Genomic DNA, 21459 nt, shown 5'->3' on the forward strand with positions numbered 1-21459 from the left:
TAACATAGAAGCTATTAGATTGCAAAGACGCTAGTGGGTACCAGTATACACTATATTGTGGGTTGTAGGTGTTTATGTTGCAATGGTATCTACCAATAGAGCTGAGAAGAAAAAAGTGATTAAAGACAAAAAGTCATGTGAAAATATTGCAATAAACACTTGCATCACACTGTATCAAGCATATCCAGGAGCACAGTGCAGGGATCAAATAATGTCTTCTGTAGTTTGTGAAGTTACATCAGGCGGGGGTGGAGGGGATGGGGGAGAAAAATCGGTCCCAAACTGGGGACCATTGTCATCTAACTTGCAGTGGTCTGTGTGTAGCAGTGCAAGCACTGCCATCAGTGTTATCTTACTTTCCAAAGATGCTTGTGTGTTTTCCAGTGAGGCTACAATCCGTTTAACCACCACCAGCATCTTGTCTAGCTTGCCCACAACAGATGCAGGATGACAGGGCTGCTCCAGTGCATCCGTGCCGCTGACTGCCTGTTCAAGTATTGTGGAGGAGTGCGAGGATGTGCCTTGAGTACTGATACATAGGTGACCCCATGTTAAATGACATCTTAAGTACTTACTGAACAGGAGAACAGTCTATTTCTCAATCAGGGCTGGCTCACCAGCACCTCAGTGATACCCTCCAGCGCGGCAGCACCAGTAGCCCCATTTAAGTTGTAGAATCCTATCCAGGGAATAAACTTATGATGTGAAAGCAACAGGGTGGCAGCTCTAATGCCAGGTCGCCCGGCAGGTACAGCAGCCAGGCCGCAGCATCACAAGGTAATGAGGTACTGCCGAAAGGTTTGAGCAGGTGTCTGCCAACAGAGGCGCAATCAACACTTGTAGGACCCGCTTGGCAGCGCTCTATTGCTGTGTGTTGTGTCGTATTTGGTACGTGCTATTTGGTGATTGGTGTGTGGCTCTTCAGTGGTGTTTGGTGTGCGTGCGTTATGTGGTGCGTGTGCGTATCTATGTTCTAGGCATTCCTAAAGAGCAGAGGTGGCGGCCACTGGAGAAGGCTGGCTTGGTTGTTGTTTGAACCACCAAGTATTATAGGTATGCTGCTGGCAAAGTGATTTTCAGCACCAGGCGTGTGCAGATCGGTCACAGTGGTTTTCACAAGATTGATTCAAGGACCAAGAGCAGCGCTAATTATTCAGAGATGGGAAGGTCGTGCATCTGCATACACAATTACGTCAATTAGAGACTGAGCAGATTGCTGTATGAATGGCACTTTTCTTATGTTGCACATTTTCCGAACGCAGTTGAACACAAAAGAACGGGCCTCCACTAACCGCACCCACTACACCGAAGCAAAATAAAGAGCCGTGTCTGTGCCCTGAAGGCCATTTCCACACTGATATCTTTGATCAAAGTCAGCGAGGTACTTTTGAACGTCTCGTCTTTGACAAAAGCTAGTGCTTCAAGGATCACTCATGTCAAATTAATATTTTGCTGTGTCCAAAAAACAGCTACTCCAGTAAATCATTTGAGAACGCGAATCAGAACAGCTGTCGGTGTTCTCATCCAGCGCTGACAGGCTGCAACAAAACCTTCCCTACAAGCTAAACAAACAAGCGCTAAACCACAAAGTGAAACCGATCGCGCGCGAGACAGAGAGAGAGCGCGAGTGCCCAGGCGTGCTGCGTGCGTGCATGTGCAGTCTGCTGTTTTGCGAAGCACATGCTCGTGGAGCGCCGCTGCTCACTCCCCAAGTCGTATGCCACCACAGGCACGAGTATGTGCTTGGAAAAAAAGCTGCCCGACGGCTAAAGGTCTCCTATGCAATGCATGCGCGCTGCGTAGGCGAGACCTAAAAACTAGAAGCACTGCATTTTGGCTGAGCAGTTGAGGTAAAATAAAATGTCCCAATGGCCACAGCACTTGATCTGGCTAGGGTTGCCACCTGGGGTGGCCCGTGCAAGTAAGCACGGTGGGACGGGGGTGGTGGTGAAAGTGACAAACAACAGGATAGGGGATGTAAAATAAACAAATAAAAAAAATCATTTACCTAGCGCTAGCGGCATCGCCGACTTGGCGCTCACAAGGTAAGTGGTTTGTTTTATTTATTTTACATCCCCTATCCCGTCGTTTTTCACTTTCACCACCCCTGCCCCTCCCCCAACCCACCGCGCTTGCCTGCACGGGTCGCTATTGGTTGCCATCTGTCAGTTTATTTTTTTTTTCTGCCTAGACCGGTATTTTAATATTCTCGCTGGTGAGAAAATGTAGGAAAGTCAGTCAAAGCCTGCATTTGTTCCTGGGATCAATATGAATTTTAAACAGTAAAGGTAAAACGAAAGTGTAAAGTTGTCTTATTGATCTGTGTCTACATGTTAAATTAAAAAAAGTCAGAAGAGCCACGTTAAAAAAAGAATATGGACGTTTTTATACAAAGAGTCCTCTTCAATTATCATGCTCCAGCATTTGCAAAATCTTAAAACATGAACAAAGGGCTTTTCCTTAATTACATTTTTGTAGCTTTATGTAGGGTGAACTCAGCCCAGTGGCATTTGAGCGATTTACATGAGCACCAGTTACACTGCACAAGTTCAAATTCATTGGTACTTTAGGACTTGGAAGATGAAGTGATTTGCCTAGAATCACAGGATGTTGAGCCGATGCTGGGACTTGTAGCCAGTTCCAAAGTCCACTCTGTAGCCATAATGCTAAATTCTCAGTTTTTTTTTCTGTAGGCAACGTGGCCTCACATTGAGGCCTATGCAGACAAGCACCCATCGCAACCAAAGGCCAGAAAGCCACTGGAACCGAGGTGACAACACCTGGTCCCCTGCAAGGCCGCTTCTGTTACCTCCTCCCCAGCCCACCTTAGCCTCTGGGTGAGGCCTGGCAGGAAGAGATCCAGAAAAACACACAGCTGCTGCTGCTCTAGGGGGGCTGAGGTGAAAATGGCACAAAGGCCACAAAATAATTTGCCCCCCTCCCCCCCCCCCCAGCAAGGCTCCTGCATGCTCCCAACCTCCACTCCCCCAGTGCCCTGAATATGATGGTGGGGTCAGGGGAAGACACTGCTTCTGGGCCAGACCGGGCACAGGGTGGGAATGGCCCAATGGCCAGAGGAACACCTGGTCACCAGGAAGGTCGATTCTCAGGCTTGCCTCCTCCCCGCCTACCACAACCTCAGTACGATGGCCTGGCATGGGAGGAATGAAGCAGAAGGCCTGCAAAAATCCGGCCTGCCGGTCACCGACCTCTCGCCCAATGCCTGCCTGCCTGCCTTCCCAATCCAAGCCTGTCCTGAGGGCCCCAGTTGCAATGACATCTGGATCCATTGTCCTGATTTTTGTTGTCATGGGCGAACACTGATCATACGTGTGCACCATCTGATTGTTCACAATGTGTTCCTAGAAATTTCACTCACGGAGACATACACAGGACAAACTCATTGGGCCAGGGATTCTGAGTGTGATGTTAATGTAAGGTTTGAACCACAACTTGAGTCAGAACACTTAGTGATTACCCTCACCAAAATGGAATATCTTCTTTTAATTTTTTTTAGTGTTCCTTTTGGTGCTCATTTTATGTTCAAGAATATTATTCATTTAGTGTACATTAAGGCTACCTAGTGGGCCCACTGGCCGAAATATTTAAAATGAGGGAATACTACTTCAACCGAAGTAGCATTCAAATGTGGAGGAAGAGGATCTGTGATATTTCTTTTGAATATTACAAAAAGACCTGTAATATTCATTGACAACAGCATCTAAAGACTAGTTGTCTTCACTGCGAAGACAAGTTATCTTAATTGTGAACACTAAACGAAGACTAGTAGTTTACAATGTGAGCACTAAATAAATATTAATAACAATGTGAACAAGAACTGAAGGCTAGTAGCACAGAAAGGGAGCATTACATGAGCAATAGGTGATTTCAGTTAAGAGCACTAAATGAAGATCAACATTTTTTATTTGTGACCATAAGATGATAATAGCTATGTTTTCCATTATCACTGCTACTTTTACATTCGAACATAACAGGGAAATAATTTTGGTGGTTTCTAAAGTGGGTTTTGGCAGAGACCACTGCAAGGGTTCTTATGTATACAAATAGAAATATTTTTCTGCCAGTATGTTCTCAGCAGGGCAAGGTCCAGCATTTGCAATGCTAGAAGGACTCTTGTTGGCCATCTGCATTGCAGGTGTCATTTGGCTGTTTCATTTTATTATGAATAAGGCCTGGTGCAGTGAATCACCAGGACTCCAGTACGCACTACAAAAAATTATAATATTTTTTCTTTTATACCATTATATTTATTTTCATCAGTATTTCATCATCATGAGAGTATCCTATTTACATTTCATTCTTCATACATTTTTGCTTTGAAATCAGTAATTATTTCATAGCTACAGCATTATAGATACAATCAAACAATAAAGTTGCCAAAACACAAATTTAGAGAAAACCCAATGCATTTCGCGGCTCCTGCCCCTTCGTCGGGGGTCTGTTGAAACAAGATACAAACAAGGAGAATATTATTTTCTTTACTTATGGGAGTGTTTAGTGCTCCCCGCCTCCCTCAGGAACCAGCATTGCTCCAGCCCACAATTAAGTTACCTGTACCGAATTCATCTATACAATTAAATTTAATCCTTAAAACAAACTCCTTTGGAGGCCATTTTACCCATTCCAGCCCACAGGGAGCAGCAAAAAATGCTGATCTTTGTGGGCGGGGGCAGTTTTTTCATTTGTTTCTCTACCGGCTTTAGTGCAGCCAGGGAAACAGATGAAAAGTCTGCTCACGCTTTGAGCAGACTTAGTGTTTGCTTTCACTTGGCGGGAGCTTTAAAATTGCTCCCACCAAGTTAGAGCAAACACACTATGCCCTGGGGCAGGCATCCCGGGACATAGCAGGAGTATGGCCCTAGAGGATGGGGCCCCAGAGCCATTAATGTCTCCGACAGGGGTGCTATGTGGCTGCCCCTCCCTTCTGTATATATGGCCGGGCCCCAAGGGATTTGGTCCCTGGGGCCAAACTTGGCCCAAGAAGCGGGTGGGGTGCGACCCCTGCCTGTTTTAAAAATCAGCTGGGCCCTGAGGCCGAAATCGGCCCAGGAGGTAGGCCTGTGTGCGCCCTCTCCCCCTTAATATAAAAGGTGTTTCCCCCTGAGACCTGGCCTACCCAAAGGGCAAAGAAAATCAAGGGTTTGAGACAACACTTAAAAAAAAAAAAGTTGTGTTTGGCCCCCTGGTGGCATCCCGGTGGGGCCTCACTACGGGCCTAGGGGGTCATGGTAGTCCTACCCTGCCCTCTTATGGCTTTTCTTTCACCTTTATTCTTAGGATTTGGATGAGTGCGAGTTACAAGATGGCTGCCAACACTTTCTGGTTGAAGTGTTGGCTGCCAAACCGATCTCATAATGAGATTTGTCGGATCGGTGGAGGATTTGCGTACCTAAATATATGCATTTCTTTTTTATTTAATAACTCCAAAACTACTGAACGGATTTGCATCAAATAACAAAAAGAGACCTTTGTGAACCATGATCAAGCTTTCTGCCAAATTTGGTGTAATTCTGCTCAGCAATTCGGGCTATAGTCGTGTTCAAAATCCCTATGGGAAGTTGCATGTATTGCAACTCCTCCTTTTTCTCGTCCCCTGCTTGACGAATCACCCGAAAACATTCAAGACAGCAGCTGAAGTGAGTTGGGTACTAGTTTTGAAAATGTTGTGAAGATTCTTCAAACAGCACCAAAGTTATTAGCAAAACACAAACCATTTGTCTATGGAAACTAGGTTCTAATGTGTGTGTGTGTATAAATAATTTAAATTTTGCTATTAAAAGAACAACCTCCGTCCTTCTCACCCCTCCACCCTCTGACTCATCTCAAACCTTTCTGACTACTATGAACTCCCAAACATTCTTCTCAAACTTTCACCCTCCTTTTTAGCCATGTCACCCAACTAACAAGCGCACACAACCACTAATTACAAAAACAATCTTACTAATTCTCATTTTCAGATCCCCCCTATCGTTCTATCCCTATTCCAAACTGTACTAAACACACAGGAAATCAAGAGCAAAAATATGACCAATCATATGCACAAGAAAAACAAAAAACTATTTTTGTATTAACCTACTAATCGAGGATCCATGAATAGTGTACTACTCAATAAAAAAACGTTTCAGTGCCTCGTCAGGGGTCGTAAACACTAAATAAATACATTTACGATTTCAATCTATTGAACGGGTGCCTAAAGAGACATCTGCAATTTCTTCCATCTGCGAAGCAAAGTATAGAAATGTAAAAAATATCCAATATCATTGGATCCAGTAAAATCCTATTATTCGACGTCTGGCAGTTGATTTTACTGAACACAAACATTAAATTTCAGATGCCTTGCAACTATTAATGGAAGCCTAAGTCAGTGATGTAACACAAAATGATGGGGCTCTGTGCTGAATTTGAAGAGGTGCCCTTAAGTCTCCCATCTATCACAGATATTCATTGGGCCAGGGCTTTGGTTGCATAGGGCCCCCCTGATGGGCTAAGAGGCCATGAAGAGCAGAGGACCTCCTGCCCTGCAGTAGAAGTGAAGATGCCATCTGCAGCGAATGAAAATAGATGCCATCTCCTACTGCCCACAGCAGTTACCTCAGAGTGAGAATTGACAAAAGTGAACCAGGCGGCAACAAATCCAACAGTGAATAAGCAAATGTTAACCGGAGAGGTGGATCAAGTACATTTTCATCGAGGCCCAGTAGAGGTGAGGGCTAGATCTGTGAGTAAAAAGGTGCTGGAACAATAAAGCTGGAAGAAAGATGGGTATACTGCACCCTATCGGTGGCAGCAACATTGGACCATCATATGTAGCAGCCCGTGGATCTGGTAGAAAACATGCTGCACAGAGATCATGATGATGATGGAGAGAATCAACCAGTTGTTGCCAGCATTTACACAGTACATTCCAGCTAGATGTTAAGTGCAACAGCACAGTGACACTGTCTTCATTGGAGTAATGTGTGGAGTGGTGCTGGGATTTCTTACTGGAGCCTGGCAAGTATTATCTTGGCACCTTCAGTGATGCAAACTGGTAGAACTCCGTGCAAAGGCACAAGGCATTCTGGAAATGCCACCAAAAGACATTTAGAGACAAGCAGTAGTCCTTTCCTAATTTTCATAACGGTAAAGACTAATCCATTTATCATTAGACACATGGAAAAAAGCCGACATTTGCTATTGTACATTCAACAAAACTATTTCAGATGCAGATTGCGCTGGTTTTTGGTAAAAACTTATGATAATATTAAGGTAATGTATTTTGAATTGAAATAGAAATCAGCTTCATCAAACTATCGACAGGTGAAATTGGGCCAGGAGGGGACCTCAGAAGCTCTGCCATGATCAGACAAGCATTATCCACCTCATCATTTCAGGGGCATTTGTATAATTAGGAGATAGAGGGAAGTTGAGAGCGTCCCACAGCAAGAAGAATTTTCTCTTAGAACATGGCTCCCATTATCCATCAGAGCATGGATTTCTGGGAGCAGTGACTACAGCGAGTTGTTAATGTAACATATTAAACTGGACTTCAAATCTCAAGGGCTGTGTATTGTGATGGAGTCAGTCTGCCGGAAGATGTCATATTTTATTTGTACATGAATAGGTATTTATTGGATCCTCCTCAAGCGTGCACTGATATTGATATGGATCTTCTCATTTAAGTAACAAGTTGTGCCTTGAAGTCTTTCGCCCCCTTCCGTGTAAGTGAGCTTTAAACAACCTATTGAATAAACCGTGGTATGTGAAAGCGAAACCCTGGCATGTACTAACAATGTAAGGCAAGGAGTGTTAGATGGAGAGAAGGTTGTGATCTCTAAATCTCCAGATACAGAGCAAGGTAAAGAGTTTATCCTTTTTGGATAGTACATTTTGGTGAGCTGTAGGATTTTGTGAAATAAATTACGCCTTCTTTCAAAAGTGCCCATGCACTATGTGCAGTTTAACACTTTCATGGTCTGCAAAGCCCATTGGAATTGGATTAGTGCTCTCATTGGAACCTGACCGTGAAAGAGGAAAACAAGGGTAAGCCCACTCTGCTGGAACAGGAATCCGTATTACATAACAAGCAACACTGGTTCCCTGTAGACTCGTTTACAAGAATACTACTCGATGAATCGTTGGATGCAGCTACTATCCACACTGAAAACATTCATCAGAATATACAATTATTAACATTATCAATAAATATCGGAAGCAACGAAGGCAAAATGTACTTAATACAGATTATTGACAAAAATAATAATTGAATTGTAGATAATTATGTGAATCAAGTGCTCAAGTAGTGAAAAAAGTACATAGGCAATAGAAAAGAGACAAGTGCATATGTACAAAAAAAACAAGGATTATGACGCTTAACTGCGGGTTTAGTTTACAGGAGTGGGGTCAATTAAAGTATATATGGCGGCTGGAGTCAATGCAGCTTCGACCTGTGATTAATGTGTGGCCATCATCAGGATACGAGTGAACACAAGGATCTGAGTTAATAAAAAAAGGACATTAAACAAAAACGAATATAACAGAAGGATGAAGGTTGGGTAATAAACAGAAAAATTTGGAATTCGCCAAGGGAGAAGACTTACGTGAGTCAGGGCTCCTGATGTGTAGGATAAGAGGGGATAGTGGAGTAATTCTGTGGGGGAGAATTACTACAATCAGTAAAAAATAAAAAAGGGATGGGAGTTCCAACAAATAAGTGAGGAACACCAACAGGTAATGGGGGGTAGTGATTCTTACCTCCAGAAATCTAGAATATGGGTTCCCAAAAAATACAGCCAATCTGGTCCCAGAAATGGAGATCGACGATGGTGAGGTGTGTAGGAGTCAGTTAACTCAGGATAATGTCGGCTGTGGGCTGGGCTGCCCCGTGTGCAAACCACAATGATAAATCAATGGAAAAGGCTAGGTAAGAATCGAGTCCTGGTAGTCAAGATAGAAAGAGGCGTGTAAGAATCATGTGTCCTTTCAGAGATTCAAATTTCCAAGCCTGGGCTCGGTGAACAATCATAGGTCCCAGGTCAGAGAGCGCGGCATGCAAGTGCATTTTTTCAGGCAGTAATAGGAAGAACCTTTATATTCATAGCAATGGTCTTCCTTCCTTACATTTGTTTACACCAGGGGATCATGTCAGAGCTTCCTAATGACACATTTCCGGCTTGCCAATGTATGAAAAGCATAAAAAATCTAAGTCCAAATTTTTATCCAAGAAGTATAGAAATGTCAAACACCCTGATCTCTAGTGCACTGATGTCATTGTGTTCTCTTAGTTATACCTGCATTGCACCTTTTCCATTTGCACATTGTATCCCCGTGTGGATGAATTCTTATCGATTTTGGATGTTGGTAGAATGAGAGTTCAATAATATCTGCTTCACCCATCCCTTGTCATGAGACAGCATGTAAATGTGCATTATGTAGCAACACCATGTCATTATTATAATTATTTAGTTAAGGGCAGTATCTTTCTAGTACTTTTACTTGAATAATGTACACATAAAACATTTCAATGTAATGCATCTGACCTTTTTTGCTTTCCTTCTAGATGTCAGCACTATTTGGGGGTGCGTATCTGACTTCATTGAACGGCAAATGGTTTTGCAGAAGGTAAGAGTTTAATATTGTGCAACTCCCCCTTAGTAGATATATGTACCGCTGTTAGTTGGAGTCCCTGCTATATAGTTGTGGCTAGCTTGCACCCAAGATACCTTCCCCTCCTCTGAGCACTTGATTACCACATTCTAAATGTTGTTTTCAAGTAATTGAGTAGAAATTGTAGTTGTGCTTCTGTTCACAAGTTTTTAGTTGTGTTTCCCCATCAACATACACAGTGTGCAGGTGAATCTACCTCCCATTCCTCTTGAAGTTTTACTCCAGAAATTCTTGGGCCCTGGTACCCGAACTTTTCTATATCCTATGGGCTCACATATGATGTCTACCTAGTCACTGTAGCTTGAATGACATAAGCCTCAAGGAAGATGGATCTTCATACTACCCAGGCTGTTGAAAGTAGTGGAAAATTGAGTTGCAAGGATAGGATATTGTTAACAAGTGGATAATGGTCAAAAAGTATTTAGATTTAAGGAGAGGGTTCCTATTGCTTGACCAGTAGAAATACCGGAATGTAAAGGAGAAGTTTTAAGGTATAGTTTGGTGTTGGATGATGTGTGACCTAACCACCATCCTTGTCTAGCAAAGGTGAGAAATGCATTAATAGGAAATAGGAAATATGTTTAGACAAGATAATTATGTGGTAATCCAGGAAGATACCTTTGGACCAGCTGAGGATTTTAAATTTTGCTTTGGGGGCATCTAAAATGGTTGACTGATGCGGGAGATCCCCTTTGCCTGAGTCCCCTAACTCGGTGTTATACCATATATCACCACTGCACAATACTCAGGTCAGATAAACTTGTACTCATACAGAAACATCAAATTTGGATATTTTAAATTCAGTTTGGCATATTTTTCTTGGGTGAGTTCCTATCTCTTGGAGCAACCTGCAAAATGGTGATCAAACCCCCACATGGCAGTCTGACGAGAAGCGCATGGCATTCAACTGGCGAGGTGAGGCTGCTTTGACAAAGTCTCATTGATGTCTTGCAGGTTAAGAAGTCCCATGGTTAGGAACATCGCAAAGAACGTCACACTGCAGGGGAATCAGTTTAACTATTAGCAGTAATGCAGTGGTGAGATAGGACTGACTTACAAAACGGGGAAGGGGTGTTGCTGATAAACTGGCTCACATCAGAAGGTACAGAGAGAGGAAATCTGAGAAGGAGAAACTTAATAGATCTAAAATAAGTAAACATACAATGGCTGCCATGTTGTAGTGGGGTGAACCCCATATTATTTACATCTCTTAATTTGTTACAATAGCAATCCAGTACATATTAAGTCAAGTCTCAGTCTCATCAAACAAGTAAACAGTTACCACACAGCAGAGCAAAGGTACACCCCTAAAGCCATAAGAAGCTACCCTTAAATCAACATACGTAAGCTTTGTATTGATCCTATTTGGTCACCAAAGATTCCACTAACAATAGATAGCAAGATGCTAACATAATTCATCAATAACTTATCAAATAAGGTCCCCCAAGTGATTACGTTTTATTAAACAAAAAGCATACATTTCTACATTTTGCAAACCATTTAGAGACACTTAACACAATAGGATATTGTGATCGTGGGGGTGTGGCGGACCGGAATAACGGGCGTGGAGGCCGTATATAGTGGGCTATGACGTCCCTTTTCTTTTATTGTGATTTTCGACACAACAGTTTTTCAGAACAAGGAGGAACAAATGAAAAGGAGGGAGGTGAAAGGATAGCAGTCCGAGTCTTCGCCAGCCGTTGGACTAGGAAGGCAGGTCTTTGGGGTGCACTCCTCCAGATGGAATCCTCGGAGGTTATAAGGAACAAAAAGAGAAAAAGGGGCTATTAGTCCAACTGGACTGGGATGGTTTGAGTACTGCTACCGACACCCGGGTGAGGGAAAGAAGAGACCGTGAGGAGGGTAAGGGGATTGGAAAAGGGGGGGTTAAAGAGTATAGTCGGAAGAGCGTGTCGGTGAGGGTTGATGAGGGGGGGGAGTATTTACAACAGTGTTCGTGTGGTTCCCACGGTGCTCTACAGTCTTCGATACAGTGTTCCCACTAGACCCAAGGTGACGCTACTATATACACTGCACTTAAGGTGCTATCGGAGTAACTATGGTGTTTGGCACTCACATGCCCCGCCGCAACTCTTCCGTGAGTTGCAGCTGCTCCTCAGCCACCTCCTCCGGACTCCACCAATCCTCGCTCCAAACGTCCTCCGCCTCTTCCTGGATCGTCGCCTCTGGTTCTGGGTTCGCACAAGCCTCCTGCCACGAGTTCGCCGCAAAGAACCTATCACTCTCCTCTGCACCGTCTTTTCCGGTCTCCGAGTCCGGGATCGGGGAGGGTCTTCCGGGGTCACAGGGTTGCATTTCTGGCCCAACTACGGGTTTGATTGGTTCCTGAAATGAAAGATAGAGGGGTAGAGACCACGTTGTTAGGGACGCCTCAGGGTCGGATATGGAGGTAGGAAAGGAGGCCGTATCACAGATATGCTAACCGAAATTAAATTAGGCATTGATTAAAGTAATCCCTAAACCAGGTACAGACATCCCAAAATGTGAAAATGATATTTCATCCTGATTTGTTCGCGGCCAAACTCTGGCATAGCTCCTGCGGCGGGTTAAGGCTCCAGAGAGCTTCTTCTCACCTGTATCGTTCCTTGGCTGTTTTATTTACACAAGATATGGCAGGACCTCCGGGCCATTCACTCCACCCTACACATCATGGTTTAATCTGAACCCGCACAGTGCATTCTGGGGTAATTCTCTTAACTGCATGTTGCGTCTGGGAAAGGGCACATGAAGGAGAATGCTACCAGCACAACAACCTCGGAGACATCACAAATGTATACCCTGTATGTTGATCAATATGTTTACATTTGAAGTTCCTAGAATATATTGTATTGCTTTGTAATTGCATTTATATAGCGCTTACTACCCCTGACGAGGAGCTTTTTCTGCGAGTAAACATATATATTGAGATGTTGAAAAGGCCTTTAATAAAATAGAGAGGGACTATTTGTTGAGAATGCTGGACAGATTTGCATTAGGACAGGAATTTTAAGTGAAACATCTTTACTAGAACCCATTTGCTAATGTTACATGTAGAAGCTATATTAATAGATACCCTTTATTATAGGTAAGGGTAGGCTACAAGCATGCCTACCCTCACCTGTCCTGTTTTTACTCCCATGTCGGCTCTCACCTCCTGTTTTTTTACTAGCTTTTGAACTATTATTTATAGCAATTAAAACTAACTCCAAAATAGAGGCCTCTAATGTTGGTAATGGATAAGGTAATGAACTGCTTCACGCTGATATCATTACACTGACCCTGTGAAATCCAAACTCCTCAGTACAATAAACAATGGATATCACTTACACGTTTACACTGATTATAAAATCAATTGGGGGAATGTGAGGCATTTTCTCTCACAAAACACATTCGAATCATCCATTGGATCAATCCATTCAGATGACATATTTTGGGCATTCTGTTGAATTCAGGTCAAGTGAGCATGCTGCATGACAATCTATGTCTCTATGCAAAAATAGCTTAAGACTTAAAGTAATTGGAATTTCTCTGGTTATCCATCTGGGAAATAACCAAATTATTAAGATGTCAGTCATTCCTAAAATTAATTCTTTTTCCATGATAACCCTTAAAATTCCCTTAAACAACTTCTGAGTAGCAAGGCGCTCAAATCCCTCCATTCATTCAATCATCTTGAAGTTGATATGAAATGTATATGCTTAATGATGAGCAAAAGGGGATGGAGAGGGAAACAGCCATCCACTGTGTTGATGTGGGGACAACCAATGAGCATGCATTTTGTATTCTTTGTTAGATCTATTGTAAACTGCATAAATAAAGAAGTTACAAAAATGGCAGAATTATTTATTAATATCAACATTAGAGAACTTAAACTTCCTGATGTTTCATTATTTAGTTATAATTTTTCACAGTTTTCAGTTTTTTCCTAGCTCTAAGACAATGCCAAACAGAGACAATTGAGTCTTAGAATCTATATATGGGAAAAGAATACATCAACTTCTGAATATCAATGTATATAGCATTAATAAATGCTGGCACAAATCACTATTAACTATTTAGGTTGACTTACATATAGGTTTGCAGGTTCATATTTGGTCAAATGCCAAGATGTATATTGACAAAAATGGTTTATATGTTAGTATTGGATTGATAAAGGAATTAATTGCTTAAAAGATATTATCATGGAAAGCACACTTATTGTTTTTAATTATCATTATAATGCCTTTCATCTTGTTGATTCGGAAAAAAGTAAGATACATACAACACCCACCCATGTCTTTCTAGAAAATTAAATAATGCAATGAAATGCATCAGTTAATCTTTAACTTCAAGGTTGGCCTGTCTGAGCAATATTGAAGATGTGTCTTCTTAAACACTCTTATCAATAAATCAAGCCTTTGTAGGTCGGGTAGCAAAGAATCTTAAATGAAAGCGGGTAATGAGTTTGGATTGTTCTGTGGTTCTGTGGTTTACTCTGGTCTAGGACAGTGCTTCAAATGGGCAGGTACTGTCCGGCACTGAGTTCCTGCACTTACTTCTTTCTTTTGAAAGGGAGAGCACCGGCACTTCTTAGTACTACTGCAATACATGTGATAGGAGAGTGCCAGCACTTCTCACAAGTAAACAGGTGCTCTGCAGAGTGAGTACCTGCACTTCTATGTTTCCAATAAAAGCACTGGCTCGGGTCCTGGACTATCATAATGAAGGTGGACAAGAAGTGAGATTAAAATTGCTTCAGTTTAAGCTACTGCAAAAGTAGCATTGGTTGCCACTGAAAATGCAAAGACTTATACTACCATGCAATACTAATTGTTGGAGATGTATGGAAAAATGCTTTGATATTACTCCCATATTGTGGAATTGTCCAATTTTACTTTGAGCTTTTAATGTGAACTGCGGTTAAGAATGAATCAAGTTTTATGAGAAGTATTTCAGGATTGAAAATCGGATCCGCTTTAAAGCCCTGAGCTATTTGTTCCAAATTAAAGCTGGGACTGCCCCCAAATATCTTCAAGACCTTGCCAAGCCTTACCTTCCAAATCGCAATCTTCGCTCAATGACATCTGCGAAGTTTGCGGTGCCAAGGTATAAACGGGCTAGACTGGGTGGAAGATCTTTTTCATTTCTGGGACCAACCCTTTGGAACACACTGCCTACTCAGATACGCAAAGAAGAAAACTACAGGAGTTTCAGAAAAAGCGTGAAAACCTGGTTGTTTGATCAATAATCTTTGCTTCCAGATCTGCTCTCTCTCTAGTCGTGCCATGTGTTTTTGCTGATTTTCGGCGCCGGGAAACCCTTTGTGGGTAGCTGTCGCGCCTTACAAATGCTATAAAATAAATAAATAAAAATTGATAATTATATCCCACTTGCATTTTTCCGGCTTTCCAACATTACATAAATATAGGAGAGGCGTGATATCAAGTGCTTTTGGTTGATAAATAATGTATCTTATGAAAGTGGTGCCAGACCGCTCGCCCTACATACAATAAATGACTGCTATAAATTGGCAAACTACTCTCTTACAAAAGATTAAGGTATAGGATGAATGACTAAGAGCATTTTTGATATGATGTTTGTCCATCCCTTTGTCTGGAATCACTTAAATATCAAGATGATGAATTTAAAAAAAGCAAATAGCGAATCTCAGCGCTCATATTTCCTCAATGTGTAACAGCAGTGGTAGCATTGAGCAATAGAATGCATATCTACTATGGAATTATACAAATAGCAAATGCTATAATAAATATTTTTTAAATATGGTTAGTCTTTTTTTCAGTTGTTTAGACTAATCAATCCGTTCTTTCAGAGGTAACCAGTAGACAACCTTTCTCATATGAGAGACTCGGTCAGTGATTTCTGCAGCTCAACGATTATAGGAATAGTTGCACTTTGGATATGTTAAAGTCTTCTCTGTTGACATCTGGAGGTCCCCCAGATAGGGAATTACTGTAACCAATTTGTAATTGGTCACAGCAGCAATTGTTGAAGGCCACAGTACAAAAATAAATATTGAGATTTGGTAAGCTTTAAACCAGAAGTCGAGGACGATCCTATATGTTTGGGAACTTGGGCTTTTCTAAGCACCACATATGGAGATGAGATTCTTACTGAATCAAAAAGGCTAAAGAGGAATCCTAACAGTGTGGGGGTGCAAGGACATAGAGACGGTAAGGACTGTTAAGTGCTTAGGGCCGAGCAAAATTATCTCTGGTGGCCGTCATCCTTTGGAACCTTACCGAAACCAACCACGAAGGTGAGAAATTTGGGCGTCATGTTTGACGACAACCTGAACTTTATGGCTCATGCCAATCAAACGGCCGCCATAGCGTTCTATAAATTACGCTTGGTAAAGAAGATCCTTCCTTTCCTCCCCAAAAATGTAGGCAAGACATTAGTTAGCACTCTTGTCCTGTCTGCATTAGATTATTGCAATGGCCTGTTCGCCAATGCCCAAATTAGAGTCATCAAGAAAATGCAGACAGTTCAGAACGCAGCAGCGAGACTCTTCTCAAACATTCCCAAATTCAAACCTATAACCGAAGTCTTGAGAAGCTTTCACTGGCTTCCTATCAGGAACAGAATTAAATTCAAAACATTGTGCATTGTCTACAAATCATTACACCAACGAGCACCTCAATTCCTGAGAGACCACCTGGTTCCATATATCCCCTCCCGGCCACTCTGTTCAGCTAAGCTGAACGATCTGATTGTTCCGCGGACTAAGTTAGTCAACTTGGGAGACAGACGTTTCCTGGTTGCCGCCCCAAAACTATGGAACACACTTCCTCAATCCATAAGATTCAGTCCAAATCTCCTGTCATTCAGGAAGAAATTGAAAACATGGCTATTTAACCTCTAAAAGTCTCACGCCAAGCTAAGGAGAGTTCTCAACAGTACAGCGCCGAGACGCCTGCGGGCATTTGTTTGCGCTTAATAAATGCCAAAAATAAATAAATAAATAAATAAATAAATCTCTGCATTAAAGTTTAAGCCATGGGCTCCCAGGCAGTGTGCATTCTTATAAGTCCTGGCCTTGAGGATCTCAAAAATGTTAGACAGACTTGCTACTCATAGGTAGCTATGAGTGCCATCTGCAAAGGAGTGAAATTAGAGCCTTTCAGACTATATCAGCAGGAGCAGTAGTCTGATGTTAACATAAAACAGTAGCGGAGAGAGAGGATATCGCTGGGGAGCTTACACTTAATAGATAGAGTCAGTGGCAAGTGCACTCTGAGCTTCATGCAATGTGGTCTACTCAAAATAAAAGAGGTAAAGCAAGGTAAAGTGTCCTCAAAAGTTTCCAACACCAAACTGACATTTTCCAGAAGCAGCACTTGGCAAAAGTTGTTGAAGGCTGCAGACAGGTCCAACATGATAATCAGAGACAAACCCCTCTGACAGTAACAACTCAGCCCAAGCATCCACCAATGTGGATGTAATATTATACGTAGGGCTGACTGTTCATCATTCAAATTACAGCATTCTTCAAGCTAAATTTTGAATTCAACACAAACTGTCTTTCTATGATCTTTCCCATCGAGTGTTTCTGTGGCAGGAGACTGGATCTAAAATAGTTTACAATGGAGTCACTAGCACTTTATTCAAAGTATTGTTATGTGCCCGGGTTAGGCCCATGTAACTTAGCTGTGCATTTTCTTACATTGTCCTCTTTCTGCACGATAACATTACTGCTGTGACCTTTTGCACATATTCGTGTGCGTGTCAATGGTGGATTAGTTTCTCTGAAACATTTATGTTTATCCGTCTGGCTTCGCATAACATTATCATCATGCCTCGAACACCAAGAACAAGGCCTTTATGCACAATGTATAAATGTTGTTCTATCTTCATCGTCAGGGTGACAGGGTTGTCTACATATCTATAACAGGGCTAACTATATATCCATAACATTGCTAATTTATATGTACATCGCAAGGATGCTTTTTATTATAAATAATAAGCATCACAAAGGATTAGAAAAGGAGGCACTTCAGTTGACACCAAGGGTCCCTGCATACTGAGACTTCACCACGCCCTGGTCTGACATCTCTGATGAGTGTCCAGTTCGTGACCAGGACGGGATCCTACATTCTCTCCCACCAGGTAATGGGTGTGGATCATCTCTTGGGGGGCTTCTTTGCTCTACACCTACTCTAGACCTACATGGAGTAGGGTTTGCATAGTAAGAGTACGCCTGATTACTGCCTTGTTATATGTGCCTGCATAAATACACTGTCTTAGCACCATGGTGGAATTATAGCTGGTATTTACTCTTTTGGTGCTTGTAATCACTTTCATCTGCTTCTGTCTATTGATTATCGCGGCACACGTATTTTATACAAGAATACCGTTGGTTCAATAAATATATTGAAAACGTCTCATTGTGTTTTCTCTATATATTTCTTTGAGAACAAAAGAGCGCGAATGACTGAGCGGAAGGGTTCTAGATCTGTTACCATGATCCCTGAGGGGTCAGGGTTGTCATGGTCAGTAGTTGCCAGAAACCATTTGTGCCCTGTTCAGGTTAGGCGGGCTTATAGTGGCACTACAAGCTAGCTGGCCTCTAGGCCAACATATCCTATGGTGGTGCTTGGAATCATTCTAGGCATCTCACCCAAAGTTTATGTTGTCTAACAAACGTGCAGATCCTTCGGATTAGTGGAAACTACAAGACAGTATCTGTAACGATTGCTGTATCGTGCAGATATTACTAACTTGGCAACAGATATAGCAAGGGTTTTTGCTTCAGCAGGCTCTATGGACAATGCAGAGGAGTTTAAAGTTGATTTCTCTATTCCACAAAGATTTTATTCAAACTTTCAAACCCAGGTTTATGTGGTCACATTTTAGTACATTCACACTCCTTCTGGCTACAATGTATGCCATGGTATTGCAGGAGCTCAGCCGGAAAGGCACATATTGGTGTTGAACAGCAAGGGTTGAGAAGGAGAATCATACAGGGACTCCTAATAATATCCCTTGTTGGGCCGTTCTACCGTACACATTTGTGCATGTCTGCTACAATTGAGGAGAAAAGATGAAATAATCAATGATAACTTTGACCCTAGTTGTAGACTATTCAGTGGTAATGTGTGGTCAACTATGTCCTAAGCCTCTGAGAGGTTGAGAACTGTTGGATCAAATTTTGGTTATAATCCAATTAGTGAGGAATTCCATTCTTTTATTTGCCAGTGCGGTTGTGTATCTTATAGAGGGGCCTGTATCATGAATGGTGGTTGTGAGAGAGGAGATTCAGCTGCACACAGATTCCATCCCTCTTTTAAGGATTTTGTTTTGGTGCATTAGATGGCAGACCAGTTGATAATTGGCCTGAATCACTGGGTCTGCCTGCGATTCCCTCAATAGAGGTGTAAGATCGTGTCCTTAGGTGTACCAGGTAAGAATCCTTCTTAAAAGGATATTAGTCCTAATAAATTGTTTTATAAAGACATCCCCCCCCCATGAATTTACTGATAATTAGGATTCTTTGGTCCTCATAGCTGACTTCCTCATATCCCCCTCCTTCATTGCTTTGAAACACAAGAATGAGGAACGTGTGTGTGTTAGAGATAGCAGTGGTGTTGGAACAATGTAATATCTGCAGAGGTTTATAATTTTGATTCAAGGAACATCATGAGATTCTTGCAATGTTGTGGGGTTGCACAAGAGGTATTTTGCATGGATTTCGTATGGATACGTTTTTGGCATAACACTATTTTGTCACCTCACAAGACCCAACTGCTTTGTAAATCTAAATCTTGTCCAATTCCTTCAGTGTGTTTTTAATTGTCTGTGTGCTTTAGATAGTATTTTGTTCTGCCTTCAGGGTGTGCACACCCTACTGGTATCTCAAAGCAGTCTGGCTGAAATTGCTAAAGCTCAGGAAAGAGAGGAAAAACTCCAGCTACATTTACATAGATGATTGTGCCTGGCTTCATGAAGATGCTTCTAAATGTGAAATCATTTTCTTTTTTTCACACTGTTTCTACAAAATGATTCTACAGCATTTACAACTTTTGGTCAGCGCACTGGTTAACATATTTCTCCCAAAGTGCTCCGGCCTCAAGTCTTGTACTCAATGCAAAAAGCAAATGGTAGTATGTGATCCATGTAACAGCTTTATGTGATGTTTGCCCACAAATCTGTCAACTGTGCTTTGTGGGCCAGATGCAGACAAAGGCCATCTGGAGTGTAAAGCAAATCTTTTTGGTGGTGGAAACCTAATCTAAATTCTCGTCTTGTGCATTATTCAGCTTGTGCCTGTTTGGCTTGGAATATTATCTTGTCAAATTTCTGAAATTTGACCCTGGATGATATTTTAGTGATTCCTGATGGAGTTGAGCCAACCTCTTTGTACATTCTACTGAGAGTGAGCTGTCTGTGTGTCAGCTTCCTTCTGTCCTTGTCTTGTTTGAGCAGTCCCTCTTTAGCTATTGCTTTAGAACAGGGTACCTCATATGGAGAAGTGTGGAGAAGTGTGGCTCAATGGTTAGAGCAGGCAGACCTTGATGCAGAGCTCCAGCCAGGGACCAGGGTTCGATTCCCGCCTCGGCGGGTCTTGGGCTCATAAATTCCTCTGACCGGATATTCTCCGCTCAGTGCCTATTCTAATCATGGGTCCCACGCTGCAACTCTGGGCAATAGCTTGCTTAGTCTCCACAACGGCCCCCACAGCGCCGGGGATGCCTAGTTTCACCATGGGGGTGCCCAGGAGTGGACACTTCACATGGAAAACCATGAAGGGTTCCCTTGCGGTATTCGTACAAGCGCTGGGAGACCCACTGCGGGTAGTTGTGCGCTATACAAATACAAAGACATTTACATTTACATATCTTTCACGATCATGGTATTGGGTGTTATTGTCCCTCCTTGGTAATGCTTCCTTCCCATGGAAGCATTGCTTTCAGCATCTGGCATGGACTATTTGGGAGTGCATAAGTCATCTTGAAAAGGATTTCCCTATACAAGCAACACATTCTAGAATATAGCCAAGTGTTTAATTAAGTATGATGAAAATGATGTAAAGGCTCTAGGAAATTTACTAGCTGTTATTTATTAATCATTTGTGTGTGTGTACACAAATATTACTTTAAATATGACTTCCGACAAATATTACAGAGCATTTGCATACTTTTCTACACAACTCCAGGTAAGCTTTTTTTCTTTTTTTAATCGTCTCCCTGGATGGATTGCCTGCATCATTTGTGCAAACCTAAAAGAAGTAGCTTATGCTGCCCTTCTTTGTATAAATCCTGAGCTGTTTGCATTCCAAGCCGAGACAAGTACTTCAGCGAGCGACACCCGTTTGTTTACATAAAAGCTTCAAAGGCAGAAGCAATGCTTTGAAGAGGAGGCAAACATTTGTGGACATTCTGTTTTAGTCAATACTTGGAATCTGTTGTGAAAGGGCACTAAGTGAGTTTAAATGTTTCCTCTATATTTGTGCATGCCTGTTGTTTCAAGTGTTAGCACATTAAGGCCAGCACTACACTTTGAAAACACCTGTTGTGACAGGATCTCTGCACACCTGTGGTTTGTTTGGGATTTAAGACCCTATGGAACACGTGATTCGATAATAGTTTGACCTTGAAAATGGGTAAAACACATTTCAAGTTTCCCCGGAAGTGCCGGAGTAGATACCAGTGTCTAGATGAAGAAAAGGTATGACATTTTGTGATGGGGCAATGAGGACTTTGTCGTCATATGTGTTTCCGGTAATGCCAATGAGCTCGGAAGAGGGAATGGTAGGAATTTAATGCATAATTATCCCCATCACAGCTGAATTAAAGT

The 21459-nt window shown here is 42.1% G+C and overlaps 1 protein-coding gene across 1 annotated transcript in view; it reads left to right on the forward strand.

The window, feature by feature from the left end:
* The window catches only part of CCDC81 (coiled-coil domain containing 81), a 296640-nt gene that overhangs the window by 59169 nt on the left and 216012 nt on the right, over nucleotides 1–21459 (forward strand). The window contains exon 2 of the mRNA XM_086933975.1: nucleotides 9560–9621. Within this exon, the coding sequence (XP_086790101.1) occupies nucleotides 9560–9621 (62 nt within the window). The remainder of the gene's footprint in view (nucleotides 1–9559; nucleotides 9622–21459) is intronic.

Source organism: Lissotriton vulgaris, chromosome 8 (assembly GCF_964263255.1).
Source record: "Lissotriton vulgaris chromosome 8, aLisVul1.2, whole genome shotgun sequence".
In the NCBI taxonomy this organism is placed as follows: domain Eukaryota; kingdom Metazoa; phylum Chordata; class Amphibia; order Caudata; family Salamandridae; genus Lissotriton; species Lissotriton vulgaris.